General features: G+C 37.8%; 1 protein-coding gene across 2 annotated transcripts in view; it reads left to right on the forward strand.

The window, feature by feature from the left end:
- TRPC3 (transient receptor potential cation channel subfamily C member 3) overlaps positions 1-26,598 on the forward strand; it is a 45,409-nt gene that overhangs the window by 7,627 nt on the left and 11,184 nt on the right. The window contains exons 2-6 of one of the 2 annotated variants that reach the window (XM_032997863.2): positions 1,970-2,741; positions 13,628-13,813; positions 20,916-21,080; positions 23,922-24,138; positions 25,859-26,092. In XM_032997863.2, coding sequence (XP_032853754.2) covers positions 1,970-2,741; positions 13,628-13,813; positions 20,916-21,080; positions 23,922-24,138; positions 25,859-26,092 — 1,574 coding nt within the window. The remainder of the gene's footprint in view (positions 1-1,969; positions 2,742-13,627; positions 13,814-20,915; positions 21,081-23,921; positions 24,139-25,858; positions 26,093-26,598) is intronic. The other variant, XM_032997865.2, reaches the window with a different exon arrangement.

Here is a 26,598-nt window from a genome sequence, read left to right on the forward strand (position 1 = left end):
TAAAAAGGACTGTTTAATATATTGTTTTGCCCTCAACATTCATTATGTGGACTCACATCTCTCCTAATACGCATTACCTGGCTTTTGCACTGGGGGTAAAAGGATTAATTTCCTCTTCAATTTTTCTGTCTGGCTTTTTACTTTCGTATCTGAGTTTTTTGTTGAAGTGAATAAATTAATTTTCACAATCCTCCTGTGAAATGGGAGCCAGTTCTTCTTTTTCTAGATGAGGAACAGAGGCACATAAGATTTAAGGACCAAATTTGAAATTTATAAGGCCTCTATGTAACATATATATAGTGTTATATGTATTCAAAGCACACCCTCCATTCACTGATATATTGTATATCAGCTGCACTGGTGTCTCTGTGCCCATCAAATCAGCTCAAGTGATCTCTATCCCTTGAGCTAATGGATTAATTGATAGCAGCTGGAGGCTGTCTTTCTCAATATTGAGTTAGACTTAGAAGGGAAAGGCAGATTGTTGATGGGTTTCACATTAACTTGCAGACAGTAGTGGAGGAAGGTTATGGTATCCCAAGTACCTTTTCCGGCCTTTGGCCTCTGCTCTGGCAGGCATAAATGCTTCTGTTCTTCCCCCAGCTGTGACCACTTTAGCCTGTTCTCATCTATTCTGTTGTTTCAGACCTCGCTAGGCAGTTGTTTCTTGTTGTTGTTTTCTTCAGCTAGGTAGTATCTGCTTCTCAGCCTCTCATTCTGGATCTGTTTTCTTTGCAGCTTCTATCCTTGCTTCTCTGAACCTCTTCTCCCTTCTCTAGTTTCTTTACCTAGCTAGATCCTGCTCAGCATCTGGTTTGTCTGTTCTCTCAGACCTGTTTGTTCCTTGCTGCTTTCAGCCAGTATCTTCCCTAGTTCCTAATTCCAGTTTTTGTGTGTTCTGAATCAGCTTGCTCACCTTTTCTTTTCTTCCACTTTCTGCTTTTGCAACCAGTTTTTGAGGGGACTTCACAGGCTCTCTGGTTCTCAGTTCCCTTTCCTAAACAACCTCACTTTCCTACACTCCGGTTTCCTCTCTTCGGTGCAGCCTGTTATCCCAATTTTTATTTTCATTCAGTAGCTCTTTGACTTTCCCATTTTTCTTGACTGTATTACAAGCATGCATGAGGGATTTTTAAATATATATATATATATATACATATATATATATGTTCGTGTAATGACATTGGATAGCTTCTTCCTTTCAGCTTCTGGAAGGGTAGGTGTATAATAGAAATAGGCCCGATGTAACCCACAGCACTGCAGAAGGCCAGCTGGAGTGAGAGCTGAATCCAGTCGACACTGAATCATGCCCAGTGTCTGGAATCCGTGAGCAGTTTAGCTACTAGCCTCCAGAAAGTCTGTTGAACATGTAAGAACCATTGTATTTCAAGGATTTATAATTTGACCAAATTAACTCATGAGTAAAATCTTGCAGATTTGGTTAATGTTTTTAGTAGTAATGCTAGAAGGTGTGAGATCAGGCCTCACTGTGTATTGCTTGGCAGGACATCAGGAAGAAAATCTGTTTTCACTTCTCATTTACATGAACATACATATGGTAAGCATAAATACTGCCTTCCTTAAACCATCAGCATAAATGTCTATGGTGTATAGTATTAATCACTACTGAAAGTCATATAGTAGATGTGTTTTCATTTTGTATATATACTGAAGTGAATTGTGAGGGATTTCTGAAGAGAAGTGATGTCTTACATAAAGTTAAAAAAAAAGCAACCACCAAACTTGAGCACGCTAACAAAACAGAAATAACCTTTGGCATTGAACCTGTAAGTGCCTTTAGATTGCAAACAAGCAATCAGGAAGGTAGAAAACTCATGAGAAATACTTGTCAATAGATGGGCGAATGACAAGGGGCAAAATCAGTCATTGTTTGTGTAACCACAGGAGAAGTGGAAGCTGCAAATAACCAACGTTGTGAAATTCTGTTACTTTTTTGTTTTCTCATTAGGTACATTGAAGAAAGTCCATCTCTGAGACGTATGACTATGATGAGGGAAAAGGGAAGGCGGCAGGCCATTAGAGGCCCAGCATTCATGTTCAACAACAGGGGCACGAGTCTTACAGCTGAAGAAGAGCGCTTTCTAGATGCAGCAGAGTATGGGAACATACCTGTGGTGCGCAAAATGCTGGAGGAGTCAAAAACACTGAATGTCAACTGTGTTGACTACATGGGCCAAAACGCCTTGCAGCTTGCTGTAGGGAATGAACATTTGGAAGTGACAGAACTTCTGTTAAAAAAAGAGAACTTGGCACGGATTGGAGATGCCCTGCTGCTCGCAATCAGCAAGGGCTACATTAGGATAGTGGAAGCAATTTTGAATCATCCTGGGTTTTCAGTAAATAAGCGACTGACTCTGAGCCCTTGTGAGCAGGAGCTCCAGGATGATGATTTTTATTCCTATGATGAAGACGGTACCCGCTTTTCTCCAGATATCACTCCCATAATTTTAGCTGCCCACTGCCAAAAATACGAAGTTGTGCACATGCTATTGATGAAAGGAGCAAGGATAGAAAGACCTCATGATTATTTCTGCAAATGTAATGACTGTACAGAGAAGCAAAAGCATGATTCTTTCAGTCACTCTAGGTCAAGAATAAATGCATACAAAGGACTGGCTAGTCCGGCTTACCTGTCCCTCTCCAGTGAAGATCCAGTACTCACTGCTCTGGAACTCAGCAATGAACTTGCCAAGTTGGCCAACATTGAAAAAGAATTCAAGGTAACGGTGTTTTGGTGTTTCTGTCTGTTATTGTTTTAAAGTTGCTGCTACTTCACAATGTCTTGTGTCTTTACTTTTTCAATAGCAAATGCTTTCATGGTATTTATTGTCTCTTTTATTCTTGATTTTGAGTTTTCAATGCATAAGCCATTAAAAAAGAGTTCTTAATGAAAGGAAATTGCTTTTGCACCTACTGTGTATGGAGAAAATTGGAAAAAGGAACAGTGTGTATTCTGATAACCTCGAAGCAGATGGAAAACAATTTGGATTGCTGTAGCAGGCAAAGATCATTTTTAGTTACAAATGCTGAGTAGTGCAGAAAAGGAGAAATAATATGCTTTCCTTGAGCATACTGCAGCATTGATCTTATTCCCTCTTTTTTGTTTGACTGATTTTGACTTATGTCTCGAAATTGTTAATAATACAGAAAATGGCTTTTTTTTGATGCACCTTTGAGGAATGTAATTTGTTCAAAACCAGCAGCTAGGCTGATACAGATATAGGTCCTGTTATCTGGTTTTGAGCTGTATCTGGTTTAGTATTTCAGTGCCCTGACTTTTCTATATATTTCAGCTTCTTCATCAGGCAATTAATGACTTAGTTAACTGTTGCTCAGTGGGTTTTTTAAAATGATTTTGCAGTTCTGTTGAATACCTCGAAAGGTACAGTAACACCCACTTTCCCTCTTGCCTACTTCCCTCCCCCTCAGCATTACCCCCAAAAATCAAACCCCAGTAAACTACATGTAATAAGAAAAGCTCAGCATGGGGAATGACAGATTGTTCTCAGTGAGTAGTGGTATTAACAGCATTGCAACTAGTTTTAACAAAAAATTTAATGGAGTTCTGCATGGTCAGTGTTGGGTACCAGTTGTTCATTTAATATCTTCATAAATTATCTGAGAAAGATCTTTTCAAACAACAGCAAGCATTGCTAACACTGTGGGGTACTCAGAAGAAATATACAACAACCTGGAGAAATATAGGCAGAAATTAATAAAGTGAACTTTACCAGAAAGGGAAGAAACACTTTTAGATCCCAGAGAAATAATAGCTCCAGATGGAGCTGAGTGAGTTAAAATATAATTTAAAAATAAGGTTTCAGTGCTGAGAAGGATCAATGCATTATAGCATGCACTAATAAAGTGTAAAAGTCAGCTTAAACCTTTCCTCTCCTTCCTTTACTGAAGGAACCCCCTCATACCATGCTGCGTATTGTGTAATTTGGCAAATGGATTCAATACTTCCTCAATGTATTTATTGAGGAATATAGGAAAAATGTCAGTTTTTTCTTTTTTCTCTGCTGAAAAAGTACTGAACTAGGAAAGTTCTTTATGAACATAAAATTGAAGAATTAGAGAATTTTATTGTATGTGTAGAGCCTGTTGCCTTGTGTGCTTCACACAATGAATTGCAGTTATGTGCCTCATTTAGAGACCATTATAGAAGGTTAAATCTCAGCGCTATTTATCACTGATTCCTTTTCAACTAGGCCAACAACCTGAGAAACACAAGGTCTCCAGAACTGTGTGCCCGAGATAGAAATTTACGGATTTTCTGAATCATGCTTTGGTAATTGTGGATACAAACCTTTTTCTGTTTTGCCTCCTGCAGTTTCTTAGTGAGAACTTTTATTCTGGGTTGGCACCTTAGAAACTATACCATCCATCTTTTTCTTTGTGATACTGCATACAAATTTTGTTATTATACCTGTCTTCAGAAACACGGGGGTGCTTAGGAACACAATTTAAGTGTTACACAACTCCCTAGGAACCCAAAATACAATCTTTGCCACCAAAAGCTAAATTAAGGCAAGCTGTAACATGTTTTTGTAAGGGGAGGATGTAGATGATTAGAACTGATTATAAGAATTTCAATAAAAATATAAATTCATGGGAAGTTCCTGTATCATAGGTACCAGGAATACAAATTTTATCAGAGAAAAAATAGCTTGAAATTTTGGAGGTGAAAAAATGATATTTTTTTGTTGGACTTCTCATTTCAAACCAGAACTTAAAAAAATTACTTCAGTTTTTAAGAAGTTACACTGTTACAGAATAAAATATTCTGGTTTTCAAGTTTTTGGTTTTGTTTTGCTTTTTTTTTCTTTTTCTCAACTGTTTAGCCTCTGTTCATTGATATTTTGGGATGCCTAAGAAATCCAATTTTTTTTCCCAGATTTCAGTATTTTTGGATAGTACTTACACGACTGCTAACTTTGCCAGGTGTATAAGATAATTCAGTTTTGTCACCTACAGTAGAAATTGTCCCTGGCTTCTGGCTAGCATGGAAATTCCAGCTTCCCACCAACAACAAAATATTCCATTAAAATAATGATTCTCCTCATTGTCCTCACATCTATATCTTTTCCTTCTGGTTCTTAAGCATCTCAGTCTGTTCTTCCTGTTTCTACCAAGCCTGGTAGGAGTTTTCCTCTGACAGAGATGGTTGGCTGTCCTTATTGGGGAGAAGGGGTAGTGCAAAAGGGAAGGAGTGTGACAAAGAAGGGGGAAGGGATTTTTTTAGCATCACCATTAAATGAGGTCCAGGAAAGGCTGTAATTGCAGGGCTGATGAGAAGAACGTGCATTCTGCTGGGTCTGTGGGCAGGTATGATGGGGCTGCTCGTGGCATGGATGTCATAGTAGGTGCTGCATGGAGAGCTGTAGAGGTGGATCCAGGAGAAAACAAGCGGCTCTTCTGTGTCTTAAAGAAGCCCCTTGTGAGAGCTTGCCGCATTTGCTGCCTGTTCAGTGCTTTCTTTTCTATAGGTACGTCATCTGAATGTGTTTTGGTAATAACTGTGTGCTTTGTCACGTCCCACATTTGCACCCTGTATGATGCAGAATGACTGATAGACTTCTGGCACACCCTCCGTTAGGATCATCACTGGAAATGCTTAAGTACTCCAATCAATTTCAATCTATTGTACAACATTAAGCAAAACTGTTTCAGGATAAAGAAAATAGGCAAAACAGTTCATCTCCCACAAAAAATGGACAAATCTGTTTAAAGGGACTTTTGATGATATTAATGATTTATTCTTAGTACATTAAGGCTCATAGCACTTCCTGTGCATGCTCACAGCAATGCACTTCCTGGATGTGGAGCACTTGTACAGAAAGCACTTCTCTAGGTGGTTTTCCCACAGAAAGAATATAGGGTGAACCTGTTCAAAACCACCTGAGGGCAAAGCTTCCTAGTAAATGCTTGCTAAATTGAACATTACATCTTTTGCATATGCAAAATCCACTCTGCCTCTATTATTTATGATTTACACTAATGAATTCTGATGTTCATGTGCAAACCAGAGTTTACTCAAGTGTGTTAGAAGTGTGGGAAGATGGTTTAGGGCACTCATTCATGACAGTCAGTTGCCAGTGGATATTAAAAAAACTTAATTATACTGATTTTTATTTTTTTTTGTTTTCCCTTCAGATGTAAGGAGAAAGGATTCAAAGAAACCAGTGAACTCTCATTTTTCCTGGTAGATACAAGACATGTAGCCAAAAATAAGTACTAAAAATAAGTAAAAATAGATGGGGAAACTGGAGCCCTAAAGACCATTTCACTCTATTTCTTTCATCCTCAGGCTTCCTTCCTACTCCTTTGTAAAATCCTTGTTCCAAGCTCCTGTTGCTCCTTTTGCTCTTCTTCATCTATTTTATTGTAGTTTCTTCTTGACACTGTTACCACTTTTTGTTCTTTGCATCTACTTGTCGTCTTCCCCTATTTTCTTCTAGTCAGTTCCATCTTTGGATTTTCTTTTTTCTTGTCTCCCTTCTAAGTGCTTGCCTAATTTTTTTTTTTCTTACTCTCTCTCTTCCTCTATTTAGGTTCTTTATTGCATTTTGTAATCCTGGTAAAGCATGGCTGATTTGACTGAACATGCCGGTGAGTCCTCTTTAGGTCTGGAAACCAGCTAAGGGAACAGCAGAGATTATCAGTGCCTGGCTGTCAGAGCAACAAGACAACATTTTAGTGGCCAGTATAGCAGGATATCATCCCTGTGGCCAGGGCAGGAACTACAGTATTTCTCTTACCTTCCTTTGTGATCCTAATCCCAATTCCAGGGATTGACAGCAGGATTTCAGATGACATCAGAAATTTCAGTTTGTTTTATCTGAGTCAAGACTGCTACCAAATCATAAAAAAAAAAAAATCATTCTTCTGTATATATTATGTGCTATCACACCAAATTTCAATCTCTTAAAGCACCTGATTAGATTCTCTCCTGTCAGGTTTTTAGGGATATTTTATAAGTAGTACAGATAATCATAAAGAAAGCAGTATTGTTGATGAAGTTCTGTGTCTAAGCTGCAAAACCAGATTTCTGCTTTTCTTTGGGCTTCTTTACCAATTTGGTATTTATAAGGGCTTTTATAACCAATGTGCCTGTCAGAAAGTGCTTTCAAAACGTATCAAATCTGCTGGTTCGATTCCTTTCTTCTGTTGAAAAGGACAAAACCTGTTAAATTAGAAGTTGTTATGGAGTGGTGTTCTACTGGAGTGGTTAGAGATCTCTGAGGTATACTGCTTTGTACCGGATGGACTAGCTGAGGAAGCTCAGTGTGGAACTCTATCTTGTCTTAATGTAAAAAAGTATTTATTACCATAGTTGAAGAATCATGTTTTCCAATCCCAGTAGCACCACAAAATACTATGCAATACAAATATTCCCAGTTTTTATGTTTTCTTGTTCTTCTATTTTTAGCAGACCCTGGCCACTGCGGCTGCTGTAGGTTACTAAAGTTAATTGATATTTACCCTCGTCCCTGAGAACTTTAAAACTGTTACTGCACAGTGATGGGAGGATTTCTAGCAGTCAGAACAGCTGATGGAACTTTGCTTTGGAGACACCATAGAAAAAAACAGGATGGGGTAGCTAAAAAGCCACATGATAGTCTCTGCATACCAGCTTTCAACTAAATACTATGCTGTGTAAGCAAGCTCAATTCCCCCAGTGGAAATTGTGCTAGCTGATGTCATGTCAGAAATTGGTCCATCATAGCAAGGATCAAAAAGATCGCAGTCACGCTTTATGTAGGATAAATCCCTGTTCCCAGTTTTGCTAAAAGCTCCTACTGAAACCAACGGAAGATGTGGACGTGCATCTAAAAGCGGAATCTGTAACTGTTCCAAGTAAATTTACATAGTGTTATCTCAGCTGAACTAACAAAGAGTGTTCAAGCTTGATCTACGTTTAGGTCCAGCTTTTAAAAGGACAGGGCCCAGATCCATAATCATTAGTGCAATTAAGTGCTTGATTTGCATATACAGTTCCTGTAGTTATATATGTAAACTATGTATGTGATCTCAAAATGGCCATTTAATACGTAATACTCAACATAAATCTATGATTGCATATAATGTGTGTGAACTAGTTATGCAGTTGTGCAGAGTCACAAACTGTGGTGCTTACAGGGATGTGGATCTCATAATAGAAAAGAGATATATATATATTTTGTTTGACTGCATGTGATTGCTCAGTATAAATTTTCTCTGGAATAGTTAAAAATCTTATGGGCGAAATCAGCTGAAGATTTTTTTGTTTATATGCTTCATTTTTTGCACACAGATTGGTATGCTCTTTGTAAGAATTCTAGGTGATCTCACAAGGTAGTCTTTAATGTTGCGAATGAGAACAGAATATGGAGAGTTGGGCAGGCTGAGATCCAACCATTGATGTGTGCCAAAGTCCTCGAAGCTGCTCATGAGACGCAGTTCTGCAATTCCAGTCATCATCAGTTGTCCATTATGTACTGGTATCAGCTTCGGTATCTGTGAAATGCAGAATACAGGCCGATATTTTTAATGTTAGATGTCTGTGTAACCTTTAAATTTTTTTTGAGAGCTATCATTTAAGATGATACAGCTAGTAAAACCAGCCAAGTTGGGTTGTGAATTAATTGAAGAAGCACTTTATTGATGAAGGAAGCAAAGTCCCTGAATGATGATGAAAAATAGGCAAGCCCAACTGTATAAGCAGGTCTGCTGGTGCCTTATGCTGGTGCTCCCCAAAGGGCAACTTCACATTAATGAATTGGCAACTTACACAGTATGTAGCAGGGCTTTTCAAACATGGATGGTTCACATGGGTTGTTCTGGTAGCCTTGTTTAGGACAGGGAAGAGCTGAGTGATCTGGTGGCTTCATCTGTATCTTGTCAAGAATGAGCAGAAGTGTATGTGAATGACAGGCCACAGATTCTGGTTTCTGATATTCACACAACGCATTAGAGGTAGAAGATTGAGATTTGGGCCCCATGGTTACAATGTGGGTAGTGTTTGTTTAATTCTGTAAAGCAATCAAATAGACTGAGAAAAATTTGATTTGCTAATACATAAGTAAGTAAAGACCTGGAGAGGGAAATCTGACAAGTTTTCCTAGCTAAGATACAAAGCCTGAGTCAGATATTAGCAATGCACATACTGGTTTTCAGTTCTCATAACAGCATTTGTAGGTAATGTAGCCTGTATTTAATCCTTAAATTTGACAGAATAAAACTTAATACGCCATAACTTTAATCTTATCTGGCAATAAGCATAACTTTTATAAGCAAGTGGTCTATCCACCAATCAAGAAACATGTAGCACTGTTAATTTTCCAGTAGAAATGTGGGTAGCTCTTGTGTAGTAGGCAAAGAGGTCTGTCCTTCAGGAACCAGCAGGGCTATTCACAGAGTGGATGGGTGTATTTTTGGGGATGTCAGTTAATACAGTGTGAGCTGTGAGGGCAGGAGCTTTGTACCCTCTGCCAGGATCAGTCAGGAGCTTTGATGCAGTTGTGGGGATGAGTCTGCACTCATGAGAGAGCAGCACAATGAAACAACCTCTAGTCTATGGAAATAGCAATCTTTGTGATATTACTGCAATTGCAATTTGTCCCCCTTTTTGCCAAAGTAAGGTGATTTTACATCGCTTTGCCATTTGTAGGCAGTATTTGACAATTGTAACTGCCAGTGAAAACGTGTTCTTGCTTAGTTTGTACTAATTGAGAAAACTGTGCTAACTGATCTTTTAAGCTCTGTGTATGACTATAGCAGAAACTTACTTGGATGTTTACATTTTATGAACCTGATGCTAGGCTGTACTTGTGTACTTGCATGTGTGTGAGACTTGGTTATAGATTAAACACAAGGAAACAAAATTAGGTTTTCATTACTTTTATTTTGGAAGTTGTTAGTTGTTTTTGTAACTTCATAGTAATGTAACTTTTGGTATTGCATTTCTGTGTTAGTTTAAGGAAAAAGGAGAATAGTTAAATGGTAAAGAAAATGGAGTGAATCTTTATCAGGAGTAACTACTGTTATTTCCTAACAATTAGAAGTCCACTATTTCTACTTCTCTTTCTTCACAGTTAGCAAAGGAATGAGAAAAGTCATAGTAAATGAAGCCACTCCCTGAAACTGGACAGCCCATGTTCATTTATCCAAGGACAAAATTTAGGTTGTATTATGTCATAAAGCACTTGAATAATACAAAACTATCTAAACTAAACTTTATTAAACCTTAATGAAATGTCACCTTTGAGCATAGGATAGACAGAAATAGTACTAAAACAAAGACTTCACTTTTTTTCTGTTAAAGTTACAAGTCCCTGCAAATTCCGGTGAGAATGTAGTTTCTCTTTTAACTGTATAGTACTACTACTGAAGTCAGTGAAGTTAGTGTATCCTCTGCAAGTAGCAGATTTACAGCTACTTTTGTGTTTAAGAAAAACTGATTACCAGATTTATTCCTGTTGAGTTGACATTATGCTGTATTTGATGATTATCATGGTTTTTGCTCAGCCATCTCAATAAATGCCTTGCTTTAGCTGTAGTGAAATGTGAAAGCAGTTCTTGATTAAAATTGGAAATTTAAGGGAGAGCGTTCAAGTTCTTACAGCTATATAATAATCCTGTTGTGAAAACAACGTAATATAAGCAGTGTTAAGAACACAGAACTTCAGTAAGTGAAGGTAAGGTATTGGTTTTGGCTTTACTAGGGTTGCCTTTAGTCTCTACTTTGTCTTCACTGACGAAAAATCACCATCTTCTTTTTACATCCTCTTACCTCTTTGTGCTTTCCTTAATATCCTTTACAAGCCTGACTTCTAGCAGTTTATGCTTACAGTTCTTGGCCTCTGTGATGAAAGTGTCTTTCTTGACTAGACTGTCAAGAAAGACCATTCCCTTTGTCTTTAGGACTGCTATTCTGGCTGCCACTCTGGAGACTTCCTCTGCAAGTTTTTTTATCTTCGTAGGATCTGATGTCTAACCCCTTTCACATCTTTTACTTGGAAGCCTTCTCTGCATTTGGATCTCCATGCTTATAAGTATCTTTCACTTCCCTGACTAGCTTTATTATGAGACTTTGCCTTTTAAAATTTCCTAAATCTTCATCATACGTATGCTTGCTTACCCTTCCACTGAATTTAATCACTCATCCCAGTATTATTTTTATAATTGTCTCTTCTGTACTGTTCTCCTTGGTAACCAAAACCAAATCTAAAATAACCTTACAGCCTGTTGGTTCACGGACAACTGAAGTAATTTGTCATCTATGACCAAAAGAAATAACTGGGTCCTCTTTAAGTCTCTGATTAGGACTGGCTGTTTTCAAGCCTGTATCTGAGATGTTAGTCTTTCATAATAATACAATTTCTAGTAGTATTTGTTTGCCTCCAGTAATGTTTCATTTTGATTCGTATCTGAATCTGACCAATGGGATTGATAGCTGATTCCTGAAAATATCCTATGCAGCCTCTTTTCCTGTCTTTTCCCAAAACAATTTGAAACTACTGATAGCATGTTAGTTTCTCTACCTCATTTTATAGATGCTACGTTAAAAATATAACAAAACTAGCAGTACAAGTAGGGAAAAGTTAGTTAGGCAAGGAGGAAATAGTGACGGTTTCAGGAAGGCAGGAATCATAAAGGAAAAATCTGTAGTACCTAAAAGTGATTTTAAAAAGGCAGTGTCTGAAAATGAACAGTAAACACATAAAAATGGAGACAGAGGATTTAGACTAGCCTTTCAATGGCCTAGTTGAGGGGGAAAAAATAAGAAGAAAATCTGTGAAGTAATTGAAAAAGAAGACTATGCTATTTTCAGTTGGGCGCTGAAACACTTTATACAACAAGGTAAAACTGACAGGTTCAGTCAAGTTTCTTCCTCCAACTATAGCCTCATGTGAGGAAATCAGAGGCTGCACCTCAGATAAAGAAGTCCTAGAAATCTAGCTGAGAGGACATGGACACGTAAATGAAGACCAAGGTTTCTACTGAAGTAGGCAGCAGATAAGAGCTTATATGTAATGTTATAGAGATTGTGAAAGACATATACAAACATAAACAAAAGTGCAAGCAAATATTCACATATGCATGCTTTATAGAGTTATCATAAAATTTTGAATTGTAGCCACAAATGTGTTGTCAGAGAGTAGATTAGACAAATGGAAATCTTTGTGATGTGGACATAAATGAGCAACTGAGAAGTTTAAGGGTAGCATCTCCAAGATAGACATAAGCTTGCTTATGGGGAGGCAGCAAAAAGAGTAAGGATGAATAGCATGAAGCAGCTTGTCAGACAGCGAAAATCACTACCACTGTACCCTAGATGCAATAGTTTAATAGCTGCACAGGAAGGATCACAGCACACGGGCATAACTCAGGACATGGTCCCAGAGTGTGGAAGGGTTGAAGAAGGCTGAGGAAAGATAGGAACAGTAAGGACCAGCAAAAAGTAATTGCTTTTTCTGCACAACACAATAAGACTTCATGGCTATTGTCAACAAGCTACAGGTCTGGAAAGGGCCAATGATACTGTGCAAAAATGGAAATATTGAGGGGGAAAAAGAATAAGTGCTCTACTAAAAGATTAGGTTCTGAAAAAGATCTGAATAGGAGGAGGGGGGGATGTTTTCAATAACAGAAAACAAATTTTGGCTTTGCAGACTTTCAAAAGGTAATGCAAGCAGAGCTGTTGACTCCAGCAGTAATGGAAGGTAAAGCTGATAGAACGAGAACAAACAAGACTGAGATTAAAGTAATGGTTGATTTTTTAGAAAGGTATAGACAGGGAAGTGAAGGCAAGAGGGAGAGGAGGGGAAAGGTGGACAGAGCTCTTAAATAAAAAGGCTGAGGTTTTCAGAAGTGTCTCTAATTCAGCTGTGTTTTCAGTGGAAAGGTTGTCTCTTAGAGATTGATTCAGGAGCTGAATGTCTTTCAACTGTCTTTTGAAGAAGCTGGTTTCTGTGTTGCCTATACAGGAAATTTGGGTTGTTTTGCCCACAGCGCTGGTTGGTGTCCAAGTTCATGCCACAGTTATTCTACGCAGTTACTTTGTAACCCACTATACACATTTGTTGTGTGTGAAGCAGTTCCAAGGATAAGTGGGAAGTAGAGGGGAGAAAAAAAAAGGGTGAAAAGAATAGGGTGTACATCAGAGTAAAGAGTAAGCGGCCGGTTTAGCAGTGTAGAAAGAGCAGAAATCTATTCATAGCCTGGGAGACAACACTGCAAGAATTATTTCATGAATTGTCTGCAGAGTTTTTGCAAAGGTGAGGTGAGTATCTCAAGAGTTCTCACCCTGGTTTGTTTGTGCAGTTCTTATTTGTCCATTCAACTTCCCCTTGCTGCCCATCTGGGTTATTTTCATCACACTGTTATGCTCCCATGCTCCATTAAACAGCTGTCATCGTCTTCTGTTCAAGTGGCTACCTTGTGTCAGAGAGGTGATTCTGCTATACTAGAGCTCTGTAATGTCTGATACACTCCTAACTTGACATACTGTGTAAAAGTCACAGGCTATTAATTTTTAGCTGCTTGTACAGATTCTTTTTTCTTTGCCATTGACTCTTAAGCATGTTTGTCACGGGCCATTTCTCTAACCCTTCTGTTTCAGAATGACTATCGCAAGCTGTCTATGCAGTGCAAGGATTTTGTGGTGGGTGTTCTTGATCTCTGCCGAGACTCAGAAGAAGTGGAGGCCATTCTGAATGGGGATTTAAACTCTGAGCCAGTCGAAGCGCAGAGACACAGAGCGTCACTGAGCCGTGTGAAGCTGGCCATTAAGTATGAAGTCAAAAAGGTAACTTCTCATAGCCAGTGCTTTCAGATGGTGTAATCAGAATGATGGTGTCATCTCATTATTCTGCAGGTGTTACAAACCGGAGGTCAGATGCATTACTGAGACATAGTGTGTGTAATCAAGGTTCTCGCAAGGCAGAAGCTGGCAGGAGGGGACTACAGTGAAGGAGTTTAGTTTAATCTACTTTCCACAGCTGAGAATTGGGATATTTGAATGACATAAATCAGCTGTGCTAGCAAGGTTATACACATCTGGTCAGATCCTTCTCCTGATTAATTAAAAAGAAAAGATTGCAGTGGAGCCACATTTTCAGTCAGTGAAAGTGAGAATGTGTCTTCCTGCCAGTCTGTGTGATAATATCTAATCCAAAGAGAAGGCTGTATTTGTGAAAGTGTTTGCTTCAACCAATTAAATAACTGATTTGTTCATTATTTCTTTTTATTACTTTTGCTTTCTACCTTAAGTAACTTAATTGGGCAAGTAAATTCTGGGAAGTAAGTCTTGCAGCTTCCTATTAGTGTTCCTATCAACACATAGATATTTTTTCCCCCCCTTGGAAAAAAAAATGTCTTTACTACTTTGAAAGAGGAAAAGAAAAAAGCTAAGTTGTCATTAAGTATATTATTTTTTAATTTATTTTTAAAAATTACAGTAAATCAAACTGCTCATCTGCAACTCTGTGGGTTGTAGTGAGAAATTCTACATGATTGACTCTGTGTGTTCCTTTAAAAAATATTTTTAAATTTAGTCCTGCAAATGTATGGAATGTATTTGTGGCTAGGTAATCAGTTGAGTCTTCATCTTTGCACCTGTATTTATCACTGTTTTGTAAAATGCAGTGTGTTTTCAGTTGATGTCTCTCTCAAAGTAATTTTTAATGAACAGTTATTTTGTGAATGAATGTTGTGTGTTGAAAAATGGAACCGTGTATCACACATTTGACATAACACGTATCTGTTTATCGTAGCAGTTGTCATTATAAAGCAATGTTGTTCTTTTTAAGATCCCACTACTCTAGCACAGAAAATAGTTAATATGGTGTTCTGTGTGAGAGGACTCAAGAAATACAGCAATGCCTATGTATTATTTACAACTACCTATTTACATGGTTAGCAACATTTCCATTCTTAACAGCCATTATAATTTCATCATCTCTGCAAGAAGCCTTGTGTCTTTCAGAATTAATAACACTGTATTCTGGGGCTACCTGTTGAGCCAATCTGCCATATAAAATGAACCTGCCAGAACAACTGGGAAATGTTGATGTTTATTATGTCCCCAAAAGATGGTTAACAAAAATTGTAAATGCAGATCCCAAACAGCAAATCGTTGTTTCCAGTATAGAATGGGTCTACAGCAGATAAATACATGTTAATTACCAAAATCCAACCTAAATGTATACAAGTATTAAATTAATTAAAATAATGGAACAGGGAAAGAATCAAAGTAAATAAGCATGTTCCCATATCTAAATAACATATGAATTCTTTATGCTGTTGCATATTAACATTACCAAACCTTTGCTGAGTCTTGTGTCTCAGCTTTCTTGTTGGAGACTGTGGTTTTCTTCCAAGAGGTCATTGTCACTGATTAAATTAAGTGCTGAGCAAAGGGTCACACAGGTCTGTTAAGAATAAAACCTACATAGTGCAAAAAGAGACAATTCCATGTAGCAAACTTGTTCTCTTCTCTTGCAAGAGATTAATTATTTCTAGATAAACTCAAAGTTTTGACTCCCAATTCACAACAAATACAGTTCAGAACCTACAAGGCTAACGATCTTGGTGGAAGGCAATAAATAAGTGGTGCAGAGTTGTTACCATATTCATACCTATGCTGTTCCCTGTAAATGGCTGTTATAGAGGATGTGACAAGGCTTGAGCCAGGAAATGTCTCTGCCATGGTGCTCCTTTGATGCTGGGATTGGCTTCATTGCAGCTGTGGCAGGTTAGAGCGACATTCTGACTGTAGAACAGATTCAGATGTGGGAAATCCACGTGGGGTTCTTTCAGCCTTATAACTGTAGGAAGAAGACAAGGATGCGGCTTATGTTTCTTAGCTTTCAGTATTTCTAGCTGCACTTCTGGGTCAGCTACGTTAAGGTCAGTTCACTGTTGCAAAAACAGTACAGCCCAACAGCACTGCAGGTCCATTAAATAGTTAATGATCCGTATGCCCTTTTCAGAGGGAGGAGAGACAGGAAAAAGCAGATGACAAGTGAGCAAATGTACTCAGAATTTCACTGCTAGGGAAATGGAGTTTTTAATTCTATTAGTAATGAAAGTCTTGCACTTAATACCCTGGGCACTGGCTTAAAGTGTAGCCTATCTTGTAAATAGGATATGATTTTGAAGGAAAGGTTCAGACTGAAGCGGCAGCCCCAATAGTGAAGGACTAAGTGAATTAAAAACCCAAGAAAAACTAGTTAGAACAAATAATCTTGCTCTGTATGCTGAGTTACTGTTGCAGTAGTGCTTTCAGTATAGTTTCTTAACTCTGTCTTCAGATTGCCAGCAAAATTTCAGAGAAGTTGCTGACACTGAGCCAAGTTCTGCAGTTCTTGCTGAGATAAAAATCAGAGTGGAATTTCCAAGTGAAATTGATAAGAGCTTGAGTAAAATCACAGGATTTAATTTCCAAACACTGAAGCTTCAAATTGATAGATAAGAAAGAAGAATCAAAACTGTCTTTGTATGTTGTGTGTTTGTGTAGCGGAGTGTGCTGGGATCTATTTCTGCTATGTCTAAACTCAGTGATTAGGATGTTAGGAATAAATACTGTTAATGTATGACTAATCACTCTTAGTCATACAGAAAAATATTTACATACTGATGACTTGGTTGCATAGTCATGAAACTGAATGCATCTGATATGTTATAGTCAATTATGCCCGGAAAAGCAGCTAAATTAAAATTGGGATTTTTTTAGTGACCGGATACTGTCTTCATGCATCTTTGTTGGTCATTGGGGTTTGGACTGGATCCTAAAATATTAGATAAAAGTGATAATAAGATAAATGTGTAATGAAAAGTAAAAACCTGCATGGAAAGTAGGATGAGAGAAATGTGGAAGGAACAAGTTTATAAGATGATGTGATTGGTAGGTGAAATATGATGTGAATCTACTGTTCTTGGAGGAGACAAAGCGGGGGGGGGGGAGACATACACAGGGGGAAGAAAATGTGGAAAACGTTGCAGCTGCTGAAAATAAAATCATCAAAATCATAAATTCAAATATTTCAGCAGAGCTGGAGAGAAGGATGAATTTCAGAGCTTTTATGGATGGGAGAAATGACATGAGTTGCTCTGAGGGCTTGGAAGTGGTGCATATTGTGCAGTTGCCAACACTTAAATAAGTTGCTAAGATCTCAGCAGCCCTTAGACTTGCTGCCAGAGAAGAACTTGCCATAACCATTGGCATCTTATTCACTAACTCCTCCCTTTTCTGGGGAAAATTATAGTACAGGCAGATCTCCTCTTAGTGTCAGATCAAAATGTTGATAGACCAGGAGGAATAAACCAGCACACAGCTCTGGATGAGATGCAAGAGGGCCCGTGGGTGGATTCATGGCCCTAGGCAAGCTTCCTTAAAGCTCCTTTGCTGTTTCTTCCCATTCCCTCTGGTAATAGGAGGAATGATGTGGGTGTTTCTTCTCTCTCCTCTTCCCTACAGTTTTAAGCCTGCTTTTTAAAAATGTCTTAATAATTTGAAATAACTGTTTGCTTTCCTGTCTTTGGCCACAGTTAATCTGCTGTGGGATTTGTTCCTTGATGTCCTGAGTTGAGAATGAAATTTATGCTAGCAAAAGAAGAGACTGGGAGTATATGTCGGAATGCACAAACACACAAAAACCAGACTCTTCTTTTCAGATGGGCCAGGCTGGCAGTTTTTATGGTGCTTAAGCTTCAGAGGTGACAGCCTAATAAAAAGAATACAAATATAGTTCAAGTTGACATTAATTTCTTAAGACCTTTAAAATCTTTTTGTTTATTTCTGTTGGCCTTTCCACTATAGGTACAAACTGCATTAATACGTGATCTAACTGGTTAATGAACCACATACCAAAATACTTCGGGACTTTCATTTTAGAGCAAAGTAGATTAAAATATGAAGATTGATTCCCTTTTTAAAGTTCATGCAACAGCTTCAGTTCCTCTTCTTCAGAGTTTTAAGGTTCCTTGTTTTCATTGCCAATGATTTAATTTGTTTTTTTTATAGAAGTCTGCCCTATTGTACTACTGTATGTACTTTTAAATGAGATTTGGAATATAAATGGAGTTTTGCTGGCAAGACCTGGCAAACAACCGTGTATATAGTACATTATGATCTCAACAAAGTACAAAGGATAATAAAATGGATAAAATGGATATTCAAGGTTTACAGTATTTTTTTTTTTTTAAGTATAAGCAACTCAGATCAAATCTCTTAATCTAACACTATTTATCGGTATTATTTTAAAATCCTTTTTGTGAAACTGCCTAGCATTCTTTACTCTGATTTACTAGTTATTGTCAACTAATGTGACAAGTATATTACCATATTTCTTCAAATTTCTGTGATAACTAGGCTGTTTATTCTTCTGCTTAACTGATGTCCCACATGCTCTTGTGATGTAGCAGTCTCACAGGATGTGGTGATAAAGATGAGTAAGATAACACTTTTGAAATGGACTTAACCAGAAATGTAAAGATAATGTGCAAAGAACACAGGGAGCTATAGAATTCTTATCCCCTCCCACCCCTTATGTTTCTTCAGTAGCAGCACCCAACATGGCTAACACACTCCGGTTACACGGCATGATCCTGATAGAGGGGCTGCACAGTCTCCTCTGTCCATGTTGCTTCATCCTAAAGAAATACAAAAATGCTTTAAAAATAAGAGCAATACATGCTCACCCTTCAATAAACTTGACTAAAAGTGATTTTAGTAAAATAAAACTTAAAGCATATCTAAATAAATTTGTTGGCAGCAGCTTGTTTTATTGTCCCATAATTAATTTGGGATTCAGTCCCTTTCCCTGTGAAAATACTGAAATCTTATCGAAGCTAGGAAAATACCATTTGCATGTATTTGCTGCAAAGGAGAAAGATGGAAGTTGACTGTTTGGTGGTGTTGGGTTCTTATTGGTGGGGGTTTGTTTTGTTTTGTTTTGTTTTTTTAGTGGGTACTAGATCCTTAATATGTGCCAGTTTAGTGCCTTAACGTTTCAATCTTTGATCCCTCTCAGTTTGGGGACATTTAAGGAAGAATTTGTGGAAGCTAGGGACAAACAAATCTTATACGGAAGGCTCAGGAGAGCAAGTTTGTGTTGTCATAACTGTCTGAGAAGCTGAGCATTAATCCTAAGCCTATTTTTCCATTTGTCTGATTGTCTTTTAAAGACTAGATCCTGATAAATTCACTTGATGCCCTATTTCTTTGTCTTGATATTTGTCTGGCTTCCTCCCCCCTCGTTTTAAAGCAATTGGTTACAAGAATCCTTGATGATGTCTTGGTTCTGCTTAGTTAAGGTCAGCTGAAATGTTACCACTGACTTCAGTGAGCATCATAGTTAGATCAAAAGAGAGTAAGAATATTTGAAAATCATCTTTCACATGTCTGTGTCTGAGTACAAGAAAACTAAGTACCAGAATTTGGCTATGGGGTTGAATATTCCAAAAATGACTTGACATTCAATGATTTGAAATTCGGTGGTAGCTGTGTGTGCTTAGACTACTGATAATCAGGACATTCTTGTTTAAATGCCTGAATATGTCAACTTTTGGTCATTTTATCAGAGACTGTATTTATTTAGGTATTTGTACATATCTACTCTTGTGGTTTCCTGTGCTATGTTCGATACCTTTTAGTCCTTTTGCTGTGTAAATAAATGAGCAAATACTTAATATTGATAAATAATAATGTAAACTAATCAGTAAATATAAAATGAACATCTCATAAAATAATTAATTTAAAATAAAATTATCTTTCTCAGAAATCACTGAAATGTTTATATTTTTAGTTAAAGTATACACCTCAGATTTTATCTGAGTTTTCTGCAGTGTGTAGTTCAGGTGTTAACAACTCATTAAAACACAAATAGCCTAAGACTGTATAGTGATAACAATTTGTACATTCAGAGTCCTTTAAAATCTTAAAATAGTGAAAAATCAAAAGTTATTTTTCAAAACTGTCAGATTTGAGGGTTTAATATTTTTCAGCTGAGTTAGTATCAAAGGTATGAACTTAGAGAAAATACAAAACTGCATCAAAATACAATCTGTTACAAAGGTCTTACTTAGAACATCATCAAAACCATAGGATCATCTTTTCATCTGGTTTGCAAAAAGGAATTTCCTTGTACTACTGAATGCTAAATTTTGTTTTCCACGAAACATAAAAATGTATTTGTAGTAAGTGGCTTCTGATTATTTTCCAAATCCCAAGTGCATCTAAGTGGAGGTGATAGCTAGCACCACTGTTGGTAGTAAGAGAGAAGAAACTCTTTCAGTATTCATCTGGGTGTTATGTAATTTTCCCCAGAAAAGGGAGGAGTTAGTGAATAAGATGCCAATGCTTATGGCAAGTTCTTCTCTGGCAGCAAGTCTAAGGGCTGTTGAGATCTTAGCAACTTATTTAAGCGTTGGCAACTGCACAAAGAACCAAATCAAATGTCCATGATGTTTGAGGAGGTCTGTGAAGAGCATGTGCAGGAAGGGGAGAGACTAACAGTGAATTACTGTCTGTCCAGAATTTTCAGTCTCCGCAGAAAGTTTGCATGTACCTTGGATCAGCTTGATTTGCTGAGGAATTGTTAGAAGTTAGGGCTGAGGTTCAACTCTGACAGGATCCAGTCAGATATGAGAAGCTGTTCTTATAATGAATAAAAGACTACTAGCAGTGATGGCTGTCCACATGTGCAGCCTTGTCCCCAAAGCACTGCTTTAAATCAGTTCAACAGTTTCTTCTTTATTTATTAACCTTGGTTTTAAAGGAAAGGAGGAAACACATGGTTCTTAAGTTCTAAATTAACACCAAATATTTAAGGATCATGTATGTAGCACTTATGTAGTTCTTCTTCTAAATTGTAATATGTCTTGGTTTTCTTTCTTTTTCTTTACAGTTTGTGGCCCATCCAAACTGTCAGCAACAGCTACTGACTATCTGGTATGAAAATCTCTCAGGATTACGGGAGCAGACCATAGCTATCAAGTGTCTGGTTGTGCTGGTTGTGGCATTGGGCCTTCCATTTCTAGCCATTGGTTATTGGATTGCACCATGTAGCAGGGTACTGAATTTTATAAATTATGTATCTTATACTGTTCTAGGAGCTGGTTTTCAATTTCTGGCATTCAAAATGCAATATTGTACCTCTAATTCTGCTGCCTACAAATTTTAACTAATTAATGATCTTTTTAGTGATCTCTGGTCTTGAGCCAAAAGATGCTATTTGTTTTATTTGTACTGCATAGAGGGGACCACAGTGATGAAGCATGAAAATAAATTGTTGTTAAGTTTAAAGAAAGAAAAAAAACCCTTCTCTGAGAGCTTTTTTTCCTTTCTTAAATTTCTTCAATTTCATGATCATCTCACAATCTCTGCTATGTAATTGTATTTGTATTAGTAACGTAGATTTTTTTGAAAGTCACCACTCAGATTCTGTATTAGGTCTCCTCTGATGGCATATTTAGACCTGATGATGTTCCCATATAAACATAAAAAAGATGTTAGCAGAACATCTGTTGACTTCACTGATGCAGAACTTAAAGTAAAATTAAGTAAAATATTTGTTATTCCTGCCCTAGGAAGTCTGTCTGACAGGTGAACCATAGAGCATAAATTAATTTAAACTCAGTATTCCAACCATGTGGTAGGGTATATTTGTAAAAGCGCAACTGTGAACTCTTACATCCTTAAAATTATATGAAAATATATGGGTGTTTCAGCTTTCCTGATGATCTCACAATGAAAATAACAGCATTCTTTGAAATCCTTATAGTCTGTAGCATGTGAATTGTCTACAAATGAAGCATATTGGTAGATCTTTGGTAAATTAGAAGAAGGAAGATTTCTCTGTTACCTTAACTTAAAAAAAAAATTGAAGTAAATTTACTTCTGTGCTGAATGTGGCCTTTCAATTTTATTTCCTTAAGAAGTGTGAAGCAAAGAAATGTGAGTTTCACTCATTTATATTTTGCTCTTGTAGTTCACCTCAAAAAGGGTAAGGTTTTTCTCATCTCCTGCATATTTCAAGGGAACCTGATGTTTTCTCTAGGTTAAATATTTATTTACTTTAAATATAAACCTTTATGAAAATAGTATAATTGCTACTCTTCATTATTCTCTGAAATGTCACTTTCCATGAATATCTGTAGTAAAGATATTCCTCACTCACAGCTCCATATGACAGAAATGTATTAATATATTTAACTGGTGTCTAATATGGAAAAGTGACATTTGTCCTTGAGCTTTAATTCCCGGTACCAGGAACACCTGACATTTTTCTTAGTGCTCATGTCAAATAAAAGTACTGTACATTCAGGTCAGTTGTTTGATACTGTAATTTCAAAATGCTTTCTAAAGGTCAGGAGCAGGAAGGGAACCTGAGATTGTTTGCACAGGTAGTAAATGCTGTTTAGTGTGTGCTGGTCCTCTTAGTTCATAGTAGCTGACCCCAATTTCAGGAAAACCATTCCTTGAAATAAGAAAGATGCTTCCAGTTCCCCATCTGCTGAACTTGGCTTTTCCTTCTTACACAATACTGCTGATAAGGCAGCTCTTCACAGGGGATTTGTTATATTGCATCATGTGAGGTATGTGATAGTTTATCACATTAGAACTGTATATTAACATTAATAAAGGTTGGGTGTTATGTGTGGAGCAATATATTGTTCTGTTCTACTGAAGGAGACAGGAGACCTTTGGCCCTAAGAGGTGTGCAGCAGCTGAGATGAAGTCTGTCTAGCATCTACATTGTCACACCTTGTGCAGAGAAGGGACAAGCATTGTCCTGCCCATGCCACAGAAAGGAGGTGTATTACAAAGGTGGTACTACTCCTTCCTAAGAGAAGTAGGCTGAGAAGGACAAGTAAACCTACACATGCGTTCTTCCCCAAGAAGTCTCCAAAGAGCGTTGTTAGGGAATCACAGTGCTTGAGCCAATGCACAAATTGCTGTCTGTGGTGCAGCCTCAGTGATGATACCTGCGTTTTTGGAGTATGGGGTGGGAGTTGCCGCAGCACTGGCCACACGAGACCTTCACTGCCTAAATAAAGGATACTGGCAGTACTGCCTGCAGAGGAGTCGGCCTGTAGCTTGGCACTTCGGACGCTGGCTTAAATGATAAGGCTCATACTGATGGGATCAAAGCCTCTTTTTTTTTTTTTTTTTTTTTTTTCATACAGTGAGTAACAGCGACAGGCCCATTGCTTTTTCCAGTGTGGTGGTCTGCTACAGACAGACTGCCTCTGCTGTTCCTGTTCTGTCCTTCTACCAGGTGCAGATGTGAATGAAATCAGCTGAATTTATTTGAAAATAGTAACATTTCTGATCTTATCATTATTAGTCCATTGTGATAAAACAGTCGTTATTTTTAGTAGACACGGGTTATTTATTTGACACTTATAGCCCTGATTCCATTCTGGGGATGGAATACAGTAGCCAGAGATGAGAAGATGAGCCTGTAATTTTTCATAGAGCTATAACCATAGACCTTGTTGGTAGGGAAAGCACTTTGCTACTTGGAGATTGTATTTGTTTTTGTATTTATTTTCCATGGGCTTGCTTCTGCCTCCCCATTGGTACCTGTGGGCATTAGATCAGACTTTCTGGTCGCTGCCATCGTACGTTTGTAATTCCTTGGAGTGTTTCCCCTCAAACATTGCCATCTAGAGTTTATGGAATAACATGAACGCTCACTAATAGGACAACATACTCCATGAGGTTGCCTTTGGGAGACTTTTGCCTGAAATGAAAAAGCATCACAGTTCAGTGCAGTTGGAAGAGTATCCTTTAAAAATCAGGTTTTGGACTGTCCTGAGTGCCCATTTATGCTTCTAGAATGCCTGATGAATGAAGAAGTTTGTTTCGTTGAGACAAATGAGTGATTGCTTTCGTTCTGCCTTTGCAGCTTGGAAGAATTCTTCGAAGCCCATTTATGAAATTTGTGGCACATGCAGCATCCTTCATTATTTTCCTAGGCCTGCTGGTGTTCAATGCTTCAGACAGATTTGAAGGTATAACAACGCTTCCAAATGTCACTGTTACTGATTACCCTAAGCAGATCTTTAGGGTGAAGACCACTCAGTTCACCTGGACAGAAATGCTGATCATGGTATGGGTACTTGGTAGGTATATTGTCCCTTCATCTTTATGTCAACTGTTTTCCTGAAGATATAAATTCTAAAATAAAGGAGAGAAGCCCAGGTCCCAAACCTTTGTTCCAGCTGCTGCATGGTTAGAATAAACCCTTAGGGCAGATAACGATGCATTAGAACAGTGAAAGCATCAGAGTATTTCTGTGCTACTCCCATTTCTGTGCTACTCCCTCTTGTAACATGGGGTAAAATTTTGTTTACTGGTTTGCCATACTGTTTGGTAATTCTGGCATTTGTAACAGGAGCGCAGGTTTGCCGAATAGAACACCACAGAAATTATACTTTACTGAAGTGCTGTTCTTAAATAGTGTCAGGAAGCCTACGGTGCTGTATGTGCCAGAAGGTCAGGAGTTCACACTGCTTGGTGTTAATGTGCTAGCACACGGGTGCTTATGTGGCATTGCTGCCTAGGTAGCATTTGGGGAAATCACAGTTTCTACCAGTGTCAAGGGGCTAATGAGTCAGTTCTTGTTACTCAGTTATTTTTTTTTCACAAAACCTGATCAGCCTGTTTGAAACTCTGTATGGCAGAAAATGGTATCTTTTAGCATTTCGTCGAAGTCAGGTGCTTTACGAAGCAAAATGTCAGTTAGCCACATGATAATGTAGCATTCTCAGCTTTTACAGCCTATGGAAGAGAAAGGAAGTGTTACTGTGACTGCTACATGAAGGTGCCTTGCTCTGCCTTTTGAATCACCTGTATCTCCTGGTTTCAGCACTGCTTTATCTTAAACTATGTTAGGGTAGGGAGATGCATATCCCTTGTGTGCTGCCTTTTGGTAGTCCCAGCGTATCCTTGTAGGGAGCAGCTTCTTTATTTGACAGAAGGCAAGGACTGTGATTTTGGTCGTCTCTAAGACTCAGTCAATGAGAAGTTTCTTGAGCACTTGGAGACAACCAGCCTCAAGCCAATCCAGAGCATGGCTGATGTGTGTATGGTTGGGATGGTAGCAGTACCCCTCTCAATTACTCAGTCAGGGAAACAAGAAAAAAAGTTTCAGAGTTGTGGTTTTGTTGTTTGTTTTTTTCCTAAGAAATCTTCTTGAAGTAAGAAAAAGTCTCGATTCCCAACAACTGCATCTCTATGTTATGATGAGGCTGTGATCTGGATTAATTCCACGTAAATTAATTTCTGAGGAGAAGCTTGAGTAAGAAAACTGAATTACACATAGCCAAATTCCACTTTCTGTGCTGAAAAGCATCTTATTCTGTAAAGTGGAGAACCAGTAGTATATCTGTGCCATTTATGTTTGGTCATCTCTGTAGTTGGGTAGTTGTGTTCCTCTGTAAAAATCAATCCTTCTGATTCAGAAGTGGTTTATGAATGTAAATGGTAAGGAAGTGAGAGGTGTTTTTTTTCCACATTTAACATTTTTTCTTCTTTAGAAGTACGGCATACTGTTATGTTGTTAGGCCATAAACTTTCACTGCAAAGTTGTGGCTCTGTGCTGCCCTGTGTATAGGTGTCTGAGCTTTATTCCTGCATATCAATTAATACCTTGCCATTTGATCAACCCTGTTGAAACCAGGAGGGCCTTACTCAAAGTGTATGATGAGGCTGTGAAACTGCATATAAGTGATTTTTTTACTCCACTGGTACCACCTGGTTTCATGAAATGGGATACAGAGAGTTTAAAGGAAAAGAGTTTGGCCAACATTGCTATGTTTTTTTTTTCATTTCTTGTTGCAGGCATGATGTGGTCAGAATGCAAAGAGCTGTGGCTGGAAGGACCCAGGGAATATATTTTGCAGTTATGGAATGTTTTGGATTTTGGGATGCTGTCCATTTTCATTGCTGCTTTCACAGCGAGGCTTCTGGCATTCCTGCAGGCCACAAAAGCACAACAATATGTGGACAACTACATTGAGGAGAGTGATCTCTCTGAGGTCACACTTCCGCCAGAAATAGAATATTTTACTTATGGTGAGTTTAACTTTTCTGCAACACAGATCTGAACATAGAAAAATCGGTAGGATGCGCTAGCATTTCAAAGCCTTAAGATGAATGTTTGCATGTGTTCATGTTCATAGCATTGTCTAACCATTTCTGCCTCAGTATTTTTGTTTCTATGCTATTTAAACAATAGTTATTATGATGATAATTTGACAAATAAGTTTGTTAATATATTAAAACCAAACAATAGCCATAAGGGCAAAGTCTGTTCAAATGCAGCTGTCCATAATTCTTTTGTAACTGTTTATCCTAGAGCTAAATTTGACCCTCTTGATTTTAAACATTTGCAGGCTATATTTTATTCTTGGCTTAATGCACAACAGATAAAATTTTGATGTGCTTTTTTTTTTTGTTGGTTCAGTTGTTTGATGCAGTTAGTTATCCATATTTGTAAGCATATTCATATTTGTCAGCATTTCCTGCTGAAGGAAAGATGCTGGCCAAGTAAAGATCTGCTCAAATAGAATAAAAGTTAT

This window comes from Tyto alba, unplaced genomic scaffold, assembly GCF_018691265.1.
Source record: "Tyto alba isolate M040663 unplaced genomic scaffold, T.alba_DEE_v4.0 Super-Scaffold_23, whole genome shotgun sequence".
NCBI lineage: Eukaryota > Metazoa > Chordata > Aves > Strigiformes > Tytonidae > Tyto > Tyto alba.